We start from the raw sequence: 20,909 nt of genomic DNA on the forward strand, positions 1-20,909 counted from the left end.
TTTGATTCAGCAACGCCAAAATATATCGAGATCATTTAAAGAAAATTCCAATTTAAAGATGACATTGGGTGTATGTATACCCTTGCCACATTCATTTTACATTACACACAACTTATTCCTGTTCCATCATCCATTATGTGGCTTTGTGTGAATATGAAATGTTCAATCGAAATTGGTACAGTAGCAGGAAGACCTATCCAAAATTGACTGTAGCTGTAACAAGGACCATCTTTAACCATTTTTAAAAGACAAGGATGTGGATTGACTGACACCTGGTGGAAGAGAGGCATCACACTTGTTTTACACCACATCAGCTAAAGTGATCTATTTATGCCTGTAGCTTTTTGACAATTACAGTAGGAATGCAACTATATCAGTCCTTTTATATCAGGTTTTTGATATTTGTATTTTCTTTTATATAAACAAATCAAAGCATAATACAATTTCAAATCGATTTTTTATAATTAACTACTGGTAAATCAATAAGGCTGATTAACCACTTAAAAAGTATTTTATACTTTACCAAACAGTGAGTATAGTGCAAAAATAGTGATTTTTAATTTTAATTAATTTGATTAATCGTTGCACCCATCATTAACCAAGAGGTAGCCAAATTGCTAAAAAGAAGAAGACAACCGTTTCTGACAAAGCTTTTTATTATTTTACATGAAACACATCCAATGACAGCGTGACAGTGTTTTGTCAAGTAAAGACGTATGCTGTTTTTTTTGTTTTCTTTTCAGAGTTAGAAGTTATCGCACCATTGACTGTTTCAGGATGTCTTTGATGCAGCTCAACTATGCATAGTGTAGAGACCTTTGTTGAGGTATACATTTCAGGCCCTTGAGTTTTGGTAAGAAAAGATCCTAATTTCATTACCTCACAGATACAATACATTGTGCTTGGTATTCTTACTTTGGAGGCTAGTCATATCTTCGATTCTACACCACACTACAAGTTCAAAAGCTTGGCAGAAATAAATTACTAGAAATGTCAGCCATGTCATGTTTGACCATGGATAGAATTTTGATAAGATGCACAGCGGTTATACTGTCGAGGAATGCACCATTGATGGTCGTTTGGCGACGGCGGCCAACAACTACTGTAAAACATGGCAGAGTGAGTGAGTGTAATTAATAAACATACAAATCAGAAAAGGAATAGAATGAACTAATTACTTCACACAGAATGGAGTAAGATATTATTTTGAAAGGGGGACGGGGGTCTGTCAGTGTCATTTGCCAGTATCTGAAATTAAAATCTTCCTGTCAATAGCACCAATATCTTATTGAATAGGCTTCAAGGCCAGCGTGAAATTATAAAACTTTATTAAAAGTTGGAGTGAAACAGTAGCAACAAAGCAAATACCACATTAGGTCAAAAGCTTCACTTACAGTTATTTATGAATACTTCAACTTTACTCAAAAGATGGACTCTTGTAGCCTACTACTTAGCAATGTTTGTCATGGAAGTAGTCAAACTACCTCTACAAACAAATGTTTTGTAAAAGTTGCGCAGTTTCTAAGAAAGAGAACTTCAAGAATTACTGATGAACCCATACAGAATATATTAATATGTTTTGATTTGAATTTAAAGAATAAAAATACAGTGGGGGCGACATAAAAAAAGAAGCTGGCTTTAGGAATAAAAAATGTTCCAATATTTTGGGATCTAAAAAAACTAAAAAACAACTAAAAACAAAACAAGCTTGTAGCACCAGAAAACCAAATGACTGTTAAAAGTGAACCTGCCCACTCTAATGCTTCCAGGCAAACACACTCACACATGTAAAATGATATTGGGGAAAATGCACATTATGACCTGCCAAGATATTTGATATCACTTTTTGTTTAGCAATGTGACATTATTAAGTTAATGATGCAGAAAAATGCTGTCAAGTATGAAAATTATCAGTCAAGTTTTATCAACAAGTTATTTTCAATGTACACATTAACACCAGTGATACAGCATTTGACCTCTAAAATACAGTTTACAGACAACATCCATACACCCTCTTATACAGCCTCACTTTTCTATGGAAAGAGGATTCTAGCACATGGGCCTTTGTTAACAGTTACCTTGATTATTCATGATTATTTTGCTAAGACATGATTTTCTTCAGTTGCATATGATGGATTTCAATTGCAATGATAAAAATGAGGAAAATATGACTATCAAACCAAGAAAACATGAAATGCCTCCACCTCCCCCGAAAACCTGTGCTTTGAGTGATAAAGGGGTATTTTGATTCCATATGTAAAAATGCCGGAATGCTTAAAAAACACACACACACACACACACACACACACACACAAACAAACATAGTACTGTACAGCCATAAATGAAACCTTTGAAAAAAAAATTAAAGTACTGAAGTTCCACAGGTTTTAATAAGGCAAGGTTTTGTCCTCATATTGATATCCGATTTTGCTTTCTTTTCTTAGAAACTTACCAGTCCATGATCAGAAATGTCATGCTTCACGATGGCGCAATATAAAAGGCACTGACTTGCCTTCTTATAAACCCCAAATCAACTGTGAGCAGACTGTTATTTAATGAGAAATGTGCTTTGCTTCACCAAGGGAAACTACACAAGACAAATTGTACATACACAAGTCAGGAGAAAATGTGTTACTGTATGCAGTGAACTCCTGCTTGAAAGTTAGCAAGGACCATTTCAATTAACTTCCTTTGGAGGTGTTAAAATGTATTACTGTACAAAATAATACAGTAGATATCAAGGCCCAGGTGGAGACGTTGATACCAATGCCAATTAGCATGCATACCTTTATCAATAGCAGGTATAACTTTTAGACTCAATTTCTGAAAAATGGTGCAGTTAGGAATTGTAATATCCATTATTAGTATACAATCATAAGAACTATATAATGCACCAACTGCTACACTAGAATATCAAGGAATTTTGCTTCCGTTCATCGGGGAGACCTTTGCTCATCTCTATGCAGGTTGCATAATAAGCTAGTCTTTCACATTCCACCCCAACAAATTTCAAGTTGTGTAACATTTGTTCCACTATGAATGGCAATAACATATTGTTTGTAAGCTGTCGGAGGTGGAGAGTGAAAACCACGGTGCACCAAGTAGGAAGGACATACATGTCAATACTGCCTTTAAGGCAGGTGCAGACTTTGTCTGAGCGAGACGCACTTTACGGTGGCACTGTAACACTGATGTGGATTTTTGATGCTTGAGGAGCAGCGAAGGTAGGGTCAGGGGTCACGCCCCCCCCTCAGAGGAGGACAGGACAACTAATGGACTCTGAGGTGGAAGGACTTAAAGTGCATTGGGGAAGGTTCCAGCTCCTCTCGGAGGTTGCAGGGTACTGTCCTGCCTTCAGGGATAGCTGGGAACAACCAAGGGGGAGAGGGATGGAGGGACACAGGCTATACTACCAACAAAGGAATGGTATGATGGTAGATAATGAAACGTAAAAGAAAAAACAACTCTGTTGTTTCACCGTGGTGAAACTATGTAACCAACAATGTCTGATCAAAATCAAATTGTTCAATGGAAGTTCGAGGGAGACCCAGGAGGCAGGAAATAGGCTAACTTCCTCCGGTTGAGCGATGTGGCCCCCTTTTTTTAAATTATCCACGTGAAACAACCTCAGTGACTCTGGATTGCAGAATGAAGCAAGTTGAGGAATGGCACTGAGGCTGAATCCACATTCAATCATGTACTTTCCCCAAGATACGAGTTTGTCTGCATGTGGGGGTTGCACCTGTTCGTTCTTCTCTTCCACCCACTCCATCTTCCTCGTGGCAATTCTCTGAGCCCGGATAGGTTTTTTTTCTTTTCTTTTTTTTACACGAGTCAAGAGAAGGGCGTTCACATGTTGTAGGCCACATAGATGGGGTCCAGTTGGTCTGCCAGGAAGGAATCTCGCAGATGCATTCTCTGCTTCTCTCCCCGGGAGTTGATGGGGATGACCCCAGGGTCCACGATCACCACCACCCCGACAATGAGGTGGTGTTCTTCCAGGACCACGTTGGTAACCAGGGGCACCAGGTCCAAGGCCTCCTGCTCCGAGCCACTCAGTTCTGCCACCACCACTAACAGGTTGGTCCATGTAAACACTGCACTGTAAAGCAGATGCAGACACAGGTTTACATTTAAATGAGTTGAATTGTTTTGCAATTGCTATTAATTAATTATGGTTATTTTGTATTATTTACATTATTGTTAGTAATACATGATTTATTACTAAAACTGTAAAACAAGGGACTGCCGACAAAAATGATCTTGTAGCTCAGTGGTTCTTAACTCTTTGACTGTCGTCGACGCGTTTTCGAGTCAATTGCTACTTAATCCATCCGTGCCGTCGACGTGTTAGACGCGCTGTATAACTTTTTATTGTTTAATAAACGATCGCGCTGTTCTCTGTACCATCCTTGATCATTTTCTCTTCCCACTGGCTTCCCACGCATCCTTGGTGAAAATATCCGTAAACCGTTTCCCGTTTTATCCCGTTTCCGGCGATTTTTAGGCAAAACCATGGTACCTCACACGGTATACAAAACGAACGGAAAGCTCGGGTTATATTTTCTCTACTCTGGACGACAGTTATCCCCTCTGTGTTTACCAACGGTCTGACACGCGATCATAATATATATAAATGTTCTGTGGCCAGCGGGGGGGGAATACGAGCATTTTCGCCAGAAACGGTGCCTGCAGCCTGTTTGCGCTGGTGAAAACAACCTCACACTGCTCGGCTCTGAAAACTTAACCCTTTAGTGGTTCGTGGATGGATCGGCTGTGTTTATAAACACGGCCAGATGATGGATTATAATGGATATAACATTTCTGTGAGCGGTTGAAAAGGTTATAAAACGCGAAAATCGCTGGCACTGGGTGAGTATATTATGAAAATACTCTGGCAGTCAAAATGGGGTCCCTTGGGGGGTCCCCAGCCAAAGTAGTTAACTCTCTGAGTGCCAAGAACGAGTTATCACGAGTATTTTTCTGAATGCCCTGAGTGCCAAGAACAAGTTATCACAAGATATCGTGATCCGAAGATTTGCTGCTCCATTCACTTCTTGTTTAACTTATTACTTAAAAAGGCTGTATCTCGGCTCCTGTGTACTTTTTTTTTACTATGTATTTTTGGCCCAGACATGCTATTTTCAAAGGCAGATAATTAATGTCAACGAGGTCGTGATGACCTCATTGACATTTGTGAAACCACACAGTATAACCCTCAGTGATTAGCAATCATCAGGGGATCGATCATAATGGAGATAAATATTCTGTGACTACTTGAAAAGGGTAAGAAAATCGAAAAATCGCTGGTAGTGGGCAAACGCGGCCAGAATTAAGTCTGGCAGTGAGAGAGTTAATATAGCATCAAAATTTTAACCCCTTTATCCGCATTTATATATTGGCTATTAGCAGATCTACAAGCTCACAGCGCGTCACTTTGTGCCACGCTGCGAGCTTGGCTGTTAGCTTGTATACATTTTTGAATAGCCAGAGGAATCTAAAATGGGTTGATGAACAGGAAGCCTTACCTCTCCGCAATGCTGCGGTGGGTTCGGGACACGGAGGTCTCGATGTCTATGGGGTGGTAGCGCAGCCCCCTGAGCTCCAACGTCTCATCCAGAGAGCCTACCACAAACAGGGCATCATGGAGATCTGGGAGGAGGAGGAAGAGGAGGAGCATGTGGGAAAAGTGAAGGGTACATTTTGTATTTCTACTGTCACATATAATAAGACACTGTAAAATCCTCAGTGGTAATTTATCCATCTGCAACTCAAGAGAGTGCACACATGTAACCAAATGGATCCATAGTTAACCAGCTTATCCTTCCACTTTCCTGAAAACTACAAACGATGGCACTTGTACGAAAAAGAATTTCACCCAACTGTCTAGTGTCTACACCTGCGATGTGACAATAAAACTGATTCTGAAACCCTATTTTTTAAAAAGAATGGCAAAATGGCAATTTTTTTAAAATAAAATTTAACTTTTTGAGAATTCTTGCCTAAAATGACCCAAAGGGACACCAGGTTGGTTGTTTTGACTGTATCTTATGCTGTCACAGCCTAGATATGTCTAAGAAGAAAGGAATTTCAGTTGATTCAATTATAAACGTAACCACTTAAAACTCTATATATACGCTTTGTTGTACGTCAGATAGAGAAAATAGCCGATCAATAAGCTCTGTGAGCTTTTAGATCCGATATTTTCGCCAATGTTCACCTATTACATGCCCAGAATAGGAACGCTAGAGTTCATGTGGTTAAACAATCGAGTCATTTATGAAGCGCTCTCTCTCACCTCCGCTAGCGTCCAGGAGCTCAGTCCTCTTGACGAAGCCCAGGCAGCCTGTCCTGGCCCACAGGGTGTGGGGTTCCCCAAAGCTGAGTCTGGTATTGAAGTGGTCCGCCTGGAGGCTCTCCTCTCCATAGATGGTATAGTAGCCACTGGCACAGTGAGGGCTGTTCACCCAGATCTGAAGATATGAAGAGACAGGAAACTGAGCCACGCCTGCAATCTACTATCTAAATCTACTACCTATATAAGTACTTGTGCGATAGTGAAATCTCAAGAAATAAGTTTCCAATTGAGAACACGATAAAAGATAATGTTAAGCTAAGCTAAAATCTTAAGATAAATCTGTCAACCATTAATTTTAGAGTAATATTAATGTTATCAAGAGTCCACAAGTTCAGTTATATATGTGTGTGTGGCTGTGTGTGCCAATACACGTAAGTAAATCATCAACAGATCAAATATAAATTGATGACATGTTTACATAATATCTGTCCACTCACCTCCCCAAGATGGGAATCCCCAAGAGGCCCTCTGGTCTCTGGATTGACAATGATCACCCTCACTCCTGGTAGGATCTAAAGGGACAGCAAAAAGGGTCATGTTTCACTCAGAGCAAATCAATACATCTTGATAGTGGAATCCTCTGCTCCCCGCCCCCACGCCTCCTTTCTCTGTAAATATACCGTATGATTCTACTGAGCTTTATCAGCTTTATGTTTTGCATTGCATTTGTCTTGTATTATATGTATTTATTATGGATGAATTGAGTACAATGGACCCCAATGGAAACAAGCCCCTGGGGATTTTTGTGTTATCCTTTTAGCATAACCTTTGACTGTTCAAATCAATACAGTTAGCATTGCTTTAATGAGGATGAGGTGTCCTTGTGGGAGAGAAACGCAAACTCGGGTGTTGTTGGTGCCACGCTCTCACTAAGCAGCAGGATCTGGGTCTATGTTCAACACAAACAAGTCAATGCTGTGATGAGTCTACTTACAGTGCCTGACTCCATGAGTGGAAGACTCTGCGGTGCCCCTCGTTCCACCAGCCTCACCCTGAAGAAGACAAATAACACATTCTGGGTTGACCAACCATCTCACGTGTATGCTGCTAATAGTCCTGGTCTATGAGTCGGTCAGATCTGAATTCCACCCATCAATTCTGTTTGCATATTGCACCCAAACAGCTGTGACGTCACGTTTTTAAGCAGCTACTGTAGAATAGTGTAGCATTTGTGCCTTTGTTAGCATTTTGGTAGCATTTGTGTTTCTTCGTGAACATTTTCATAATTTCATCATTAAGCAATTTCAAGTAAAGGTGCAGTTTGTGAATCTATGAGTATTGGTGTTTAGTTGCACGTTTGTGGGTGTAATTTTGGTACATACGTAGCTGGGTGTCTGATATGAATGGTCGGTTTTCAGTCTCTTATTATTTATATTATTATATTATTATATATTATATTATTTTAGGTATTTAATAATAATACAATGTTATCCCTAGTCTATTTGAAGGCTATACTATTCTATTTCTAATATTTTTTTTTTGCTCCAGGCTAATAATCATATTCTAACAGCCCTGTTTAATATAAAATATGTTATTTGGCATGCAATTAGATGATTTCTAAATTACATATAAGCAACAGATTAACTGTTACATTTCAGAGCAGAATCTTAGCTAAACTTTTAATTTGATGTGGGGGTGGTAAGGGATCTGCATATTGGATGAAAAAGGTGGAGAACCACTAGTGTAGAGTACTTTCCTTCTCATTGTGTGTCATTAGCATATTAGCAATAGCAGCAGTAACATTGAAGTATTTTAGGAAAATACATGCTGGAAAAAAAAGGAAAAGAATTAATATAAAATATTCATCAACGTTTGTACCATCTACTCATACCCCACAAGTGACTGTGAATCAGGCTGCTAGCGATTATGCTGGCGTTTGTATTCTCCGAGCAGCACAGTATACAGGTATTGGCCTATAAAATGTGACAGCTTTATTTATTTTCCAGCGAAAAATATGTTTCCATTTTCCCGTTTGTTGAAACTCTTTGCATGCCACAGATGCTAAATTGCTTCGCCGCTGGATGGGAATACAAATTCATCGTTCAGCACTGGTTTTCAACTCATGTACTATATACATGGAATGCAACACATTTCTGTGTAGGTGTAGTGCAAGTGTTTACACTGGTTATACCATGCAAGTCATCTTGATTTTTCCCGTTTGCGTCCGTCTTCAGTTTGGTTTAACGCAGACATTTTTATGTTCAGCGTTTCTTCGTTGTCTCACCAGGTAACATTTCTCATCGTTTTTTATTTTTTTTGTCATTTGAATTCATACGGAAAATCTTAATTTATACTACATCGCAGGTGTCTCTTGCCGACAAGAACTGATCTTTAAACTAATGAGGCAACGAGGCAAGCGTCGCGTCAAACTACGGAGCCAGTACCACTGGCGTATGTCTGTTTACTACCTCAATCGTTTTGTTAATGTTAATGACTAAAACGGATTCCGATTCTGATGTACGGTGCAAATACTGTACACTAAAGTGCATTTCAGTGTACCTGTCATGGCGTAGAGACTTCATGTCAACATAGACAGTAGAAGGGTCAGGTCCAGATGTACCCTGATGAAAAGGCAAACATGCCCAGAAAAGAAAGAAAAATAATCAAGTCATGTTGGTACCTGACAAGTGTTGTGAGCCCTAGTGTCCCAGAGTAGGGATGTTTGGGTTCAGATAGTCGAACAAATAAACTATGAAATAAGTTAACCATGATTCTACTTTGCAGCAATTCTATGGTACAGGGTTGCTAGATTATAATAGTTAAAATGAAGCTTAACATTTTAACAAACTGAACTTAAATTTAAAACTTAAAATGAAAGTAAATTTAAATAAAACTGAAACAACAGTAAACTGGAATCATCAAGACAGAAAATAATACCCAAATTACAACTGCACTAGTTCAACAATATTATAACCCAGGTGCGTGTGTAGCCATAAGTGAGCCAACCTGCATGCAGATGGCCAGATTGACCCTGGAGCCAAAGGCAGTGCTGACAGCACGGGGTGACAGACCCAGATCTTTGAATAGCTTGGAGAAGGACTGTGTGAGGGTCAGACGTGGTCTCTCTTCTGCTATCACCACACAGCTCCGCACACACGACAGGTTCAAACCTCGTGCCTGGAACACACACACGTTATTCATGCAGCAAAGTTCATAAGAGCATATTTAGCTTGATGCAGATGTTTGTTACCTTCAAAACTTAAATTGTTACACTCCTGTTTAACACTATGTATTACTCGATGATTACAGAAATAAGGACAATGTAACTTGAAAGGCTGCATCACATGAAGGGTTATGAGTGATTGCGTTTGTTTGTGTGTCCATCTGTGCATGTGTTTGTGTGTATGCATATGCATGTGCATGCACACATGCATGCATGAGTGATCCTCACCTTCAAGATCTCCGTCTGTGTGCCCAGGCCTTTAGTGCAGAGCTCCATGACAGAATAGGAGCAGAAAGTGTCTCTGATCTTGTACTGACTGAGCGTAGTCAGCCACAGAGGCAGGGAGCTCTCCAGCTCCAGGGGAGGTATAAGGATGGACTGGTGACCTGAGTAAACACTGGCACAAGAACACAGCACTTTGACAAACAACTCTGCACTTGGGTGGCCACCGGCCAATATGTGGGCAAATGGAAATGCAATTCAGTGTGTGTGTTGGTGGGTGGGTTACCTGGAGAGGCACCACAGGACAAAGCCCAGGCCACAGTATGGGTCCAGGCAGATGGCTATTTGGCGAGAGGAGTAGAGCTCACACTGAAGCTTAATGGAGCGACAGAGTGTGCTGATTGCAGCGTGGGACATCTAACGAGACACATGCAAATGACACACACCATTACATGGTGACAAACACTGCCATCATATGGCCTCAAGCAGAAGTTACTTCTACCTGATGATTCAGAGTTAGCGTCATGGTCCATGAGTTATGTACGTCTGGTTTAAATTATTGCTAAGAGTCACTGATGCAAATAATGAATCATGAAATAACATCTGTCTCAAATCTTTGTGGTTTACGCTTTGTTTCCTTGTGAGCAGCACCCAAACAGAAGTGTGGGTTAGCTCCATCTATGGTGTTTACCTTTACTCCAGTAAGCATTCCTGTAGTGGACACACTGAAGTCCAGGTAGGCGAGCATCTCGGCTGTGGGAGGCTTGTAGATCTGGGGGGGTCTCTTCCTGGGCAGGTCATCTGGTAAGAGGGGAGGACAATGATGCATTTAGACTTGTGGGTTCCCAAATAAACTTCACATTCACAGTCAGCTCAGTGAATTGGATATTTACAACAGGAAAACAACATCCAGACAGTAGTTGTTACAGTACATAAACAATACAGTTATTAAGCTCAAATCTCATCCCACTCAAAACAGTTCTACTTTCAGTCTGAATAACTGGGACATTTGTATTCGGAACAAGACAACTGGATCTTAACAGACTGTTGCCTAAAGACAGTGTTATAGTGTCCAGTACCTGTATCTATGATAGTGGGCCATGTCTTAACATTGACACTGGCTGCAGCTTCCCTGGACCTGAGGATCCTCATGAGAGGCTGAGTGGTGAGGATGCAGGCTGCTTTGCTGACCTGTAACACAAACACACATTTTTCTATTTAAGTATAAATATCTCAAAACCAAAGTAAAGAACTGCACTTGAGACAAAATACTATAAAACATTACAAAACAGATTTTACAAAACTATGTGTTGTTTTTATCCATGTCATCACTGTGGGGTGTGGTACACTCACATCGATGATCATGCGGACAGTGGGGAGGGTGGCAGCCAGGTTCTGTGGGTGAGGTGGCCTGACTGTCACAGGTATGAACCCCCCATACAGACAGCCGTAGAAGGCAGCTATCAGGTCGATACCTACAGTAGGAGTAAGTACAGACAGTAAATTAAGTACAAACTAGGAGAGGTGGGGCGGTGAGTGTCAGAATGAATGACAGAGATGAACCACATCATGAAACAAAATGGGGACAGTTTCAATAAAAGAAATACTGACATGTCAGGTTTTCAGACCACCTGTATTTCCAGACAACTCACCAGGAGGGTAGAGAAGCACCACATTGTCTCCAGTGTTAAGGCCTCCCCTCTCCATCAGGGCAGCAGTGATCTTCTCTGCTCTCTTATGTAGCTGCACGCATGTGGCAGTGCACACTGCTACCCCCTACAGGACAAACAGAGAATGGTTTAAATTAGAAAGGGGCACCACAGAGCGCTTATCTCCAGCAGGCAGAGTTGCTTAGCCTGGGCTGTGCAAGTCGTGGGTTGCGGCCATCAGGACCCGACGAAGCTAGCTTGATTGTGTACATACGTTCATGTGCGTGTGTGTGTGGGTGGGTGTGTGTACCTTTGCATTGAGCAGCACATATAGCACATGATCTGGGTCGGTTTGTGCTCTCCACTGCAGGGCTTCAGATAAGAACTGGTGCTGAGAATAAACAGAGAAACAAGTAGGGTATGTCAACACATTACATTTACACTTCATCTCAAATATCTACTGGCCAAGCACAAGACTCTCTCACTTATGACAGTGAAGTTAGTTTAATCTGAACACAACCGGCTTCTAAAACAACAATAAGTCATTTTCAAGTAATGTACTTGCAGTCATCCAATAACACTTTTCAGCTCTAGCTAAGGATTTGATAGAAGTGAACAGAGGAGACAAATGTGTATCCTAATCTTTCCTGACACATGCACAGGATGCCCAAGCACCTCTCACAAAGCACCTCTCACAGGTATGGGTACGTGTCTAAAGAAAAACTGTGTACTAGCTGGTGTAAGCTAAATTTCAGACAATCTAGCTACTTTTCTTTTAACTGAGGGATATACATTCACCATGGCCAAGCTAGGAAAGGTTATCAGTGTGTTTCCATCTAACCTAAAAAAGATAATTTAATATCAACATCTCCAGCAAAGAAGATCCATTTTTTTAATTCTTTGTTTTCAATGGGTTAAGCAGATTTTAGCAAATCTAGATACAATGAACTGCTTTGAACTGCTTTTGAATGGCATTATATATACTTATATATTATTATATATATATATATATATTCTATGTACTTCACTTGGAATCGGGACATGGTGACAAAAAAAACGAACTAAAGGCAGCCAATATTTTGTCAACCAACAAATTGAGAAATTAATAAGAATCCAGGGTACATGAAAACAACAGAAGGGAGGCCTTTAAGATATTGTAGGGGCAAGTCAACAGTTGGCAGCACAATACATAAAACCACACAACTGTACTGTGGACAGAAACAGACAGGGTACGCAGCTATGCCACATCATTTGCTTCTGGATGACATTGCCTTCCGCGCCATCCACTCTCAATCAGGGAAGCTGTGCCCTGGTAGAGAGACCAGCAGACCACTGACCAAGCCATGCTAGGCATGGAAGCACAACAGCACAAACAGCTATTTAACACAGCAAGCAGGAGAAGTCGTCTTAAGAGGTTTGAACAAGTCACACTGTGTGCCATTTACCTGTCACTTCTACAGAGAAGCACATTAGCATCAGCAGCAGCAACAGCTGGGGCAAGACTCCCACAATGAAGCCTTACCATCATGGGCCACATACAAAGCTATGGCCCGTCCCGAGGAGGACAGAGTCAGGACAATAACACAATCAATGACTTGAAATAACAAATCAGTAGTCATTTTACCTTCTTTACTGCTACGGTAAAATGTTGTACCTGTACATGTCTAGTATAATTATTTATTATATTTTTGGGATTTTTTTTTTTTTACATGAGACGATTGTGGCATTCATATAGCGCATGTGTGTGTGTGTGTGTGTGTGTGTGTGTGTGTGTGTGTGTGTGTGTGTGTGTGTGTGTGTACTGTATATAATACACATACATACACAGTAATAGTATAATACACATTCTTTGTACTATAATCTAGCATATTTAACATACTTGTAATGTAATCCAAGTTAATAAACGTCAGCATTGCAGATATGACAAGCATTGGATTATATATATATACCCATTACAGCTAACAATACAAACTAAAAAGTTTAAAGGTAGGGTAAGTGATTTTCTTTGGTTAAAATAAGTGTTAAATAGCTCTATATTCTGATAGTACTCATTGCTATAGAGTGTTTGTTCAGTAAAAGGAGTCTCCTTGTCTCTCCAGCTCTTTATAAAACAGAAAACGCATTTTCGTTTCAGTTTCTCAATCAGGATATAGATTAAACAAGTGAAATTGGAAGTGATGACACTAAGAAATGAGCAGGCAAAATTGATGCTGGAACACTATAAAAATGAAGCTTAAAAATTGGTACTTTCTCCTGATTGGCTGAGGTTTTGACACCTACCGGAACATTTATTTTCTGTTTATTAAAGAGCTGGAGAGACGGGGAGACTCCTGTTACTGAACAAACACTCTATAGCAATGATTACTATCAGAATATAGTGCTTTAACCTTTTAACAAAATACTTTTTGTTTTAACCAAAAAATATCACTTACCCTACCTTTAAATAAAAGTTTAAAAAACACTCGAAATGTCAGTCATTCTATGAAACCTGGTGCCTGTACCTTTCTGATTAGCTCTTGGTCCTCGATCACGCCCAGCTCTCTTCCTGCTGCCTGAGCCATCCTCTTCCCTGCCACCAGGTTGCCCACCATGATAGAAGCTGGACCTACACCCACTGCATACACCACAGATGAGTACGGTTAGGATAGGAATGGAGCCATGCAATCAATACAAAATATATTGTTGTTGTCGGACGGAAATCTTGTATGTCCAAAACAGTTACTTTTCAGGTAATGGCAAAAAATAAAGAACAAAATAAAGAACCAACCACTACATACAGTAGGTGTCCAATGGATCCGATGTAGTTATTTATTTAATAATAATAATATTATTGGTTCAGGATTCATAAAACCCACAGACAGATTAACCACTTAACCACATTCTTTAGTTTTTTTAAATAGCAAATATAGCCACGCTTGTAGATGGGCTATTTTTGCTACTTTTGTGTGACACTGTGATGCGACAAAGTAGGGCATTCATTTACATAAGAAAACGTTAAAAAACAATAAACTGTATTTTGTGTATCAGAAAAAAAGAGGAATGCTACAGCTTTCTATGGCTAGTGTAGAGTCAGAAGGTTGGAAGGTGCTCTTTGGACCAAAAAGGGGGAAAGCATCTAGTCAAAAAGAAAAGTATTTACTTTTCAGAATGTTAAAACAGGACGAAGGCCACCTGAGGCCAAAACATATTCTATTGTTCAATGACGAACTACCATGTTATATTAAAGAGTTTATTTCTTACATTCTGAAGAGTCTTTGAATCTTTCTTTTTGATGGCATTTTGGTGTTGTGCAGAATCTCTGGTTTACAGAGCAAATCAAGCCACCCACAGTAATTTGGGAATTAGATCATAGTTGGCTTAAATCACATTACATTAAGATCACAACATCATCCAATGTTAATGGGCCTTACCGGGCTGTTTCTGGCGTGGTTTGGGTAGGTTGGTGACACAGGTGTGAGGGCACATGAGGATGTTGCAGGGGTGCAGGTTGCCTTCCAGGAAGTTCTGCTTGGTCTCACAGATGTGGATGCCCCCCAGCGGGGTCTTTGGGAGGGTGTTGGCGGGGACAAGTGCCAGGCAGTACAGGCCAACCTGGTGAATGCTGTCAATGGCCTACATGGAAAACTCATTATCAGTCTAAATGAACAGTATGAAGACAGACATCTCTGTCTAATACGTTATTTCAGGCCTGGTGGCCTAAACAGTTGCAGCACGCAGGATGGCATATTGGCACAATGGATGGCACAACACCCAGTCTGCAACTAAATATTTGCATTAAGAAGAATTCACAATATATTTATGACCGTTTGGCATCATCTTTGGTGGGGGTTGGTGGGGGTTCTTATTGGCCTTGTGACCCACCAGGCCTCTACAATTATAGGAGAAACACTGGATCTACTGCATTATACTGTACATTTTATTACAAACAAATAATTAGAGGAGAGATTTTGCATAACGTCTTTGTATTGTTTTGTTCTTAAATCACACCTTCAAATCTGTCATTCATTCCCTTCAGTTTAGGTTGTATGTAATTATTGTACTTTTATTCTACTATTTCAGTTTGCTGTATTAGTGCAAATAAGACAAAATGAACCCACAGTAAACTAAAAGTTAATATTACCTGTAGTACTCTGCTCATCCACTGGAAGCTGTCCTCCTCGCTGGCGTCTGGCCGCTGCTCGGCCACAATCACTATCCTCTCATCATAGAACACAGTCACTGAGAACACAGCGATCCTGAGCAACAGACAACAACCGCAATTACATAGTCTTCTTTTATACAGATGATCACTGGACAACAATGTCATATCGGTGCTATGGAAACCTGCCGTTTCATTTGGAATACTATGCTGTTGGCGAAAATGGTCGCGCATCAAAATGTATTTCGTTTCCCAGTTCATGGAGACCACGGCATCCCTATTACGGGCATGTCATTATAGACGTTATAAAACGTAAAAGAAAAAAACACTATGCTCACAACCCAGCGCAACACATTGTGGACTTGTAAATTGGCTATATAATTATATAATTGGGATGGTCAATGAAGGTGTATTCATACTTCCGTAGACATAATAACACACACTAACATACAGTACATGGCACAGAACAATATTCAGGAACACACACAGGCAACAATAGAGTGCTTCCCTCACCTTCCCCTGTAAACGGTTTTGACCGGCTCCACTGCCAGCGCGGTGGCCACCAGATCGTCAGCGTTGTGCCGTCGGCCGCTCACCATCAGCAGCCCTTCATTCTTCCCCACAACAAACACCAGGCTGCCCTGTGTGTGGGGGGGGGTGGGGTCAGTCATGTATAAAAGTGCTGTTTAAGCACTTGTGATAAATCAGACTAATCGATTTAGTAAAGTAATTATTTTAGATTTGTTGATATATAAACAATTATGAATAAAAAAAAACATGCTACTTGATTATTCAATTAATTAAAAAAAAGGAATCGACAGAATAATCTCTAATTAAATAATCAAATAGTTGTAGCCGTGTGTGTGTGTGTGTGTGTGTGTGTGCTCGCATATGCATAACTTACAGGTCCTACAAAGCCCAGCAAGCCAGTGCGGGTGAAGGGGATCTCTCCAATAGGGGCTCCAGCCTGGTTCACAGGGATCACCTATAGATTCACAGTGAGATAGGACCTCTAATTCAACCACTTACACAACTGTTAACGTTATAGATTCATACACACAGATTTCACTGACGCATATTAGAAGTCCGAAAGCTAGAGAAGTCTGAGTCAGCAGGGTTACTTTATGGGTAAAATCAAGCGAAGATCAATCCTGTTTTGACTCTCCGCCAGGTTTTCTGAACTCCGTAAACATTCCAATAAATGTACCGAGAACTCACTATATCCACTGCAATTAAATTGCTTACATGAAATAAAAGCAGCCCCCTGTGGCTGTATAAAAACAGTTTTTTCACTAATTGTATCACATTTTATGAGGCTGTTGCAAACTGTTTGTGAGGTAAATTATGTGATGATTTGCTTAAATCAAACATTTTTAATTAAACTGAATATGCTTCATAAAGGGTTATCCATGCCTTCTGAATCTTCCACACAAACCGAGGAGACAAATGCTACCAAATGCATTAGTTGCACGACTCCTCTAGTGCCATCTTGTGGATCGAATGGACCCTCATTCATTTAATTTCTCTTTCATTTCCAAAAAGAGATCAACATTTATTTTTGGTGTTCCACATTCTTGGGAACACAAATATAGAAAAGATGACATGTGTAGCTACACTTCTACTATCTGTTCTTGCAGAGCTCTTACTTGCATTGCCATTCATTCAGGAACTATACACAGACACCACATCAGAAAATCTGACCTCAAATGTGTTCTTGGTAACGCCTGGCAGGCCGAAGTACATGGTGCCCCCCGCCCGCGAGTTGATGACAATCTCCCCTATCTCGTCTGTCTTACACATCTGGGGCGGCCCGTCTGGTTTCACGATACACATCAGAGCTGCAACACAAACACATAACACAGGTCATGAGTGGTAAACGCATATCATCAACTGTGTGAAGAACCTTAAGATTTCATCTATGATGCTGATTGAAGCAGTAACAGATACTTAGAATGTAACATTAAAGTGCAAAACACACTGCTGGCGAACGGCGTGCGCCAAAACAACCCCCACAATGGTGGTGCCAGACGCGCAGCGTCACCGCCTCTGAATTCTTTTTTTTTGGTATGCATCCAGGTACCCGTGGGCATGTCAATTCTTCTGCTCCCGTAGCAGATTCCCAGCCTGCCATCAAACAACCTGTTGTTGTTGAGGCACAATGAATTAAGAGATTAATAGTTGAAATAGCGGAGCGACGCTCCCTTTTGTTGCTAGGGACGCCACTTCACGAGCGTCAATGACGTGCTGCTGCACTGGCAGTGTGCTTTGCACTTTAGAGCTAAACCCAGTGCTTCTGCACTGTCGCAGGAAAGAATTGAGGTGTGTGTGTGTGTGTGTGTGTGTGTGTGTGTGTGTGTGTGTGTGTGTGTGTGTGTGTGTGTGTGTGTGTGTGTGTGTGTGTGAGTGAGTGTGAGGGAGACAAAGCATAGTGGCTGACCTCCGGGCATGACGTGGCCTACATCCTGTACAGTGAGGGCAGAATTCTTGTCCTCTGTGTTGACCCTGATTACACCGTGGCTCAGACCCCCCATGGACAGGATAGCCCTGGCTGGAAGAGGTGCTCCACGTGCACCAGGCCTGAACAGGAGGCAAGAAAGAAAGGTGACAGGGTGAGGAAAAAGAGGTGGAAAGAGATGGAACAAAACAGTGCAAGAGGTTGATTGTGCATATTCCAAATATTTGTTTTGCACTAGACATCTGCACTTTAATATGTTTCCATGACGTTTGAAGTATGTTTTGCCCCACATTTCAGTACTTTTGTACACCCAGCTTTTAAGAGCATTGTTTTTCTATTTCTTTCTGCGTCCCTAAATACATTTCCTCAAAGCATCACCTGCGTATGGCTACGGTCAGGGCCTCAGGAGAGGAAGCACATGGACAGATGACCTCAGGTTTTAGACCGTGGGACTGGAACACATTCAGGAAGGCATCGCATGATGACACAGACCCTAACAGTTCACAAAACACATAAATGAAAGAGAGGATCATTTTCAACACATAGTCATAGAATCATATGTAAATGTATACAATTACTTTATAAAAATAAAGTAGTAGAGTATTGGTTAAAAAGGGATTAGGAACTCACATGGGTTGGCTCCATCAGCCACTATGAGCATGCGTATGGATGATAAGTTGGTGTCCTTCTGTTCTCTGTGGGCCATCATGGCCCAGTGCAGGTCACGGCACTTTACCAAGGCTACGCGTGCTACAGAAAGACAAGTGGGACATGTCATGTCATTTCATTTCGTTTTATTTTCCTAGTCAATTCTGCAACATTGTTTTTGTTATGCTGTTTTCTTTTTCTTTAAAAGGCTAGTTTGTTTTTTTTCCCCGTATAACCTCTTTTATTTCTCTTCTTCCTGTATGCTATCATTATGATGATTATGATTCTATCATTCCTGTCGTCTATCATTTTGATAACCAATTAATCAAGTGCTGCTTTAGAAGCGAGGTGTGGAAATAAGATTGAACCTTTGTGAAGGTGGACTCTCTGCACCCAGGACATTGGACAGGCTTTCATGACAGCGTATGGCACTGTGATGGTGTGTATTCTGTTCATCACACTCTGTAAATGACACATACACATTTCATCAGAGAAGAAGTGAGAGAGAATTGAAAGTTGTCTGGATATGTAGCATATACGTTTCCTTTCACGACAAATCAACTCACCGTTAAGACACCATGCCACATGCCCATGTCCTTCTTACAGTCCAGCACGTTAACCAGTGTTTCTCCTGAGATGACACACGCGTACGGGGACACAGACACACAGACACAGACACACACACATCAATACACACTACGGAGGACTTGTGCACTCTCATATCACGTGGTAACTCTTTGTATGTACATCTCTTCTAATCGAAGTAGGGGAAAAACACAGAGACCATTCCAGGTCGAATACATAGCCTGTCTGAATATTTTCCTGTTTAGATCATTCTCCTAGGCCTGCATGACTCTCCCTCTCTCTCTCGGGAGCCAATCTTCACAAAGACAAGCAGCTAAAGTGCCCATTGTTTATGCACTGCTATGAGTGGTGGTTGGCTTTGGGTAGTAGCAGGTAGACTTGGATAGATAAATAAATTATTGGACATGGCCTTCAGTGAAAGGGTCTTCTGCTGATGAGCTCAGGAGATGAGAGCTCATGAATTATTCAGTCTGGACATCATCCTCGATTCTTCTCCAGCTCACCAAGCTCAGAGTCATGCTGATAAACTCCATGTAACCTACAGCCCATGTAATGTACTGAACACGTGAACACTAGATTCTTACAGACACTGTAAGGCTTACTATCTGAACTTTCTTTATGTACAGCGTTGCATAATTCATTTATCTATTCTGTTTTGCCATTTATCCAGCTGCAGATAAATCGTACATGACCAAAATAGAGACGCCAGGTTGAAAGTGGTTAAACTAGCATGATAATACTATGAATTTAATTGAAATTAAAATAGTATTATTGTTATGCTAATAATGTTTTGTTTTCATTTCCCTTCTAATTGCCCCCCCCTGGCGGCCCCCACTTTGAAAACCTGTGCTCTGTACAACTACATGACATACCAATAACATGACATCATTTGCAGCTGTGTAATGTGTTGTGTTCTCACCTTCACAGTAGTTACAAGCCTGGGTGAGGGCCTGACAGTGGGTCAACATGGAGATCTTAGACACAGCAACTCCCATTACTGTGCCCTCTTTACTGGCCTTGTACTGGAAGACAGATAAACACATATAGCCATGGATTAAAGCAACAACAAAAAAAGGAAATCTTACCCCAAGTCTGTGATTTGTGAAACCGTGTGAAAGGAGACCCCCACTCTAGTACTCTGTTTTCTAAATCATTTTCACAATAATAATTATCTTAAATGTACAAAATCTCTATGTACGTATGTATGTAGTTCACATATCAAGAACCGTCCGACCGACTTCAAACTCACAGGAGTCAATTTTATGAAAACGGTTCACAAAACAACATGAGTATGCTGATTATCTGGTGGCTGTAAACTACCGAAACAATATTACGTTGATTCTCTAGTAGCTGTAAACTAAGAAATAAGATACAATTTTGCAAATCTCTTGACTGATGCTTTATTTATTTATTTTCACACACAAATTCAATTCATCTGCTCAATAAGACAGGATCCAGAACACACAAAGAAGGATGAATACAAACTCTGATCTGTACAGTTGCAGATCCACCAGTAAAGAATCTCACCTCTATGTAGGCAGTGTCGGTGTTGGCGGTGGGGATATGGGGCTGCCAGTCTTTGGAGGGTTTGGTCAGGTATTTTGTGTCTGTCACCACCCACTTCATCCTGGGCCAACCTGCAGAACATAACCACAACCTCAGCACCCCATCACACTCTTTATACATTCTGT

General features: G+C 40.8%; 1 protein-coding gene across 1 annotated transcript in view; it reads right to left on the reverse strand.

Annotated features, from left to right (window-relative positions):
• Positions 1-1,311: 1,311 nt before the first annotated feature.
• Positions 1,312-20,909, reverse strand: part of dip2ba (disco-interacting protein 2 homolog Ba) — a 53,840-nt gene continuing 34,242 nt past the window's right edge. Inside the window, exons 12-38 of the mRNA XM_080444362.1 lie at positions 20,746-20,855; positions 20,138-20,240; positions 19,200-19,264; positions 19,002-19,095; positions 18,616-18,735; positions 18,364-18,478; positions 17,968-18,107; positions 17,232-17,368; positions 16,435-16,515; positions 16,044-16,171; positions 15,513-15,627; positions 14,803-15,004; positions 13,894-14,006; positions 11,703-11,783; positions 11,396-11,519; positions 11,097-11,218; positions 10,823-10,934; positions 10,435-10,544; positions 10,030-10,160; positions 9,750-9,918; positions 9,305-9,475; positions 8,858-8,919; positions 7,293-7,350; positions 6,796-6,870; positions 6,299-6,473; positions 5,529-5,652; positions 1,312-4,102 (exon numbers count right to left, since the gene is read on the reverse strand). Of these exons, the coding sequence (XP_080300488.1) occupies positions 3,850-4,102; positions 5,529-5,652; positions 6,299-6,473; positions 6,796-6,870; positions 7,293-7,350; positions 8,858-8,919; positions 9,305-9,475; positions 9,750-9,918; positions 10,030-10,160; positions 10,435-10,544; positions 10,823-10,934; positions 11,097-11,218; positions 11,396-11,519; positions 11,703-11,783; positions 13,894-14,006; positions 14,803-15,004; positions 15,513-15,627; positions 16,044-16,171; positions 16,435-16,515; positions 17,232-17,368; positions 17,968-18,107; positions 18,364-18,478; positions 18,616-18,735; positions 19,002-19,095; positions 19,200-19,264; positions 20,138-20,240; positions 20,746-20,855 (3,290 nt within the window). The 3' untranslated portion in view covers positions 1,312-3,849. The remainder of the gene's footprint in view (positions 4,103-5,528; positions 5,653-6,298; positions 6,474-6,795; positions 6,871-7,292; positions 7,351-8,857; positions 8,920-9,304; positions 9,476-9,749; positions 9,919-10,029; positions 10,161-10,434; positions 10,545-10,822; positions 10,935-11,096; positions 11,219-11,395; positions 11,520-11,702; positions 11,784-13,893; positions 14,007-14,802; positions 15,005-15,512; positions 15,628-16,043; positions 16,172-16,434; positions 16,516-17,231; positions 17,369-17,967; positions 18,108-18,363; positions 18,479-18,615; positions 18,736-19,001; positions 19,096-19,199; positions 19,265-20,137; positions 20,241-20,745; positions 20,856-20,909) is intronic.

Source organism: Gymnoscopelus braueri (assembly GCF_963280865.1).
Source record: "Gymnoscopelus braueri genome assembly, chromosome: 12".
Classification (NCBI taxonomy): domain Eukaryota; kingdom Metazoa; phylum Chordata; class Actinopteri; order Myctophiformes; family Myctophidae; genus Gymnoscopelus; species Gymnoscopelus braueri.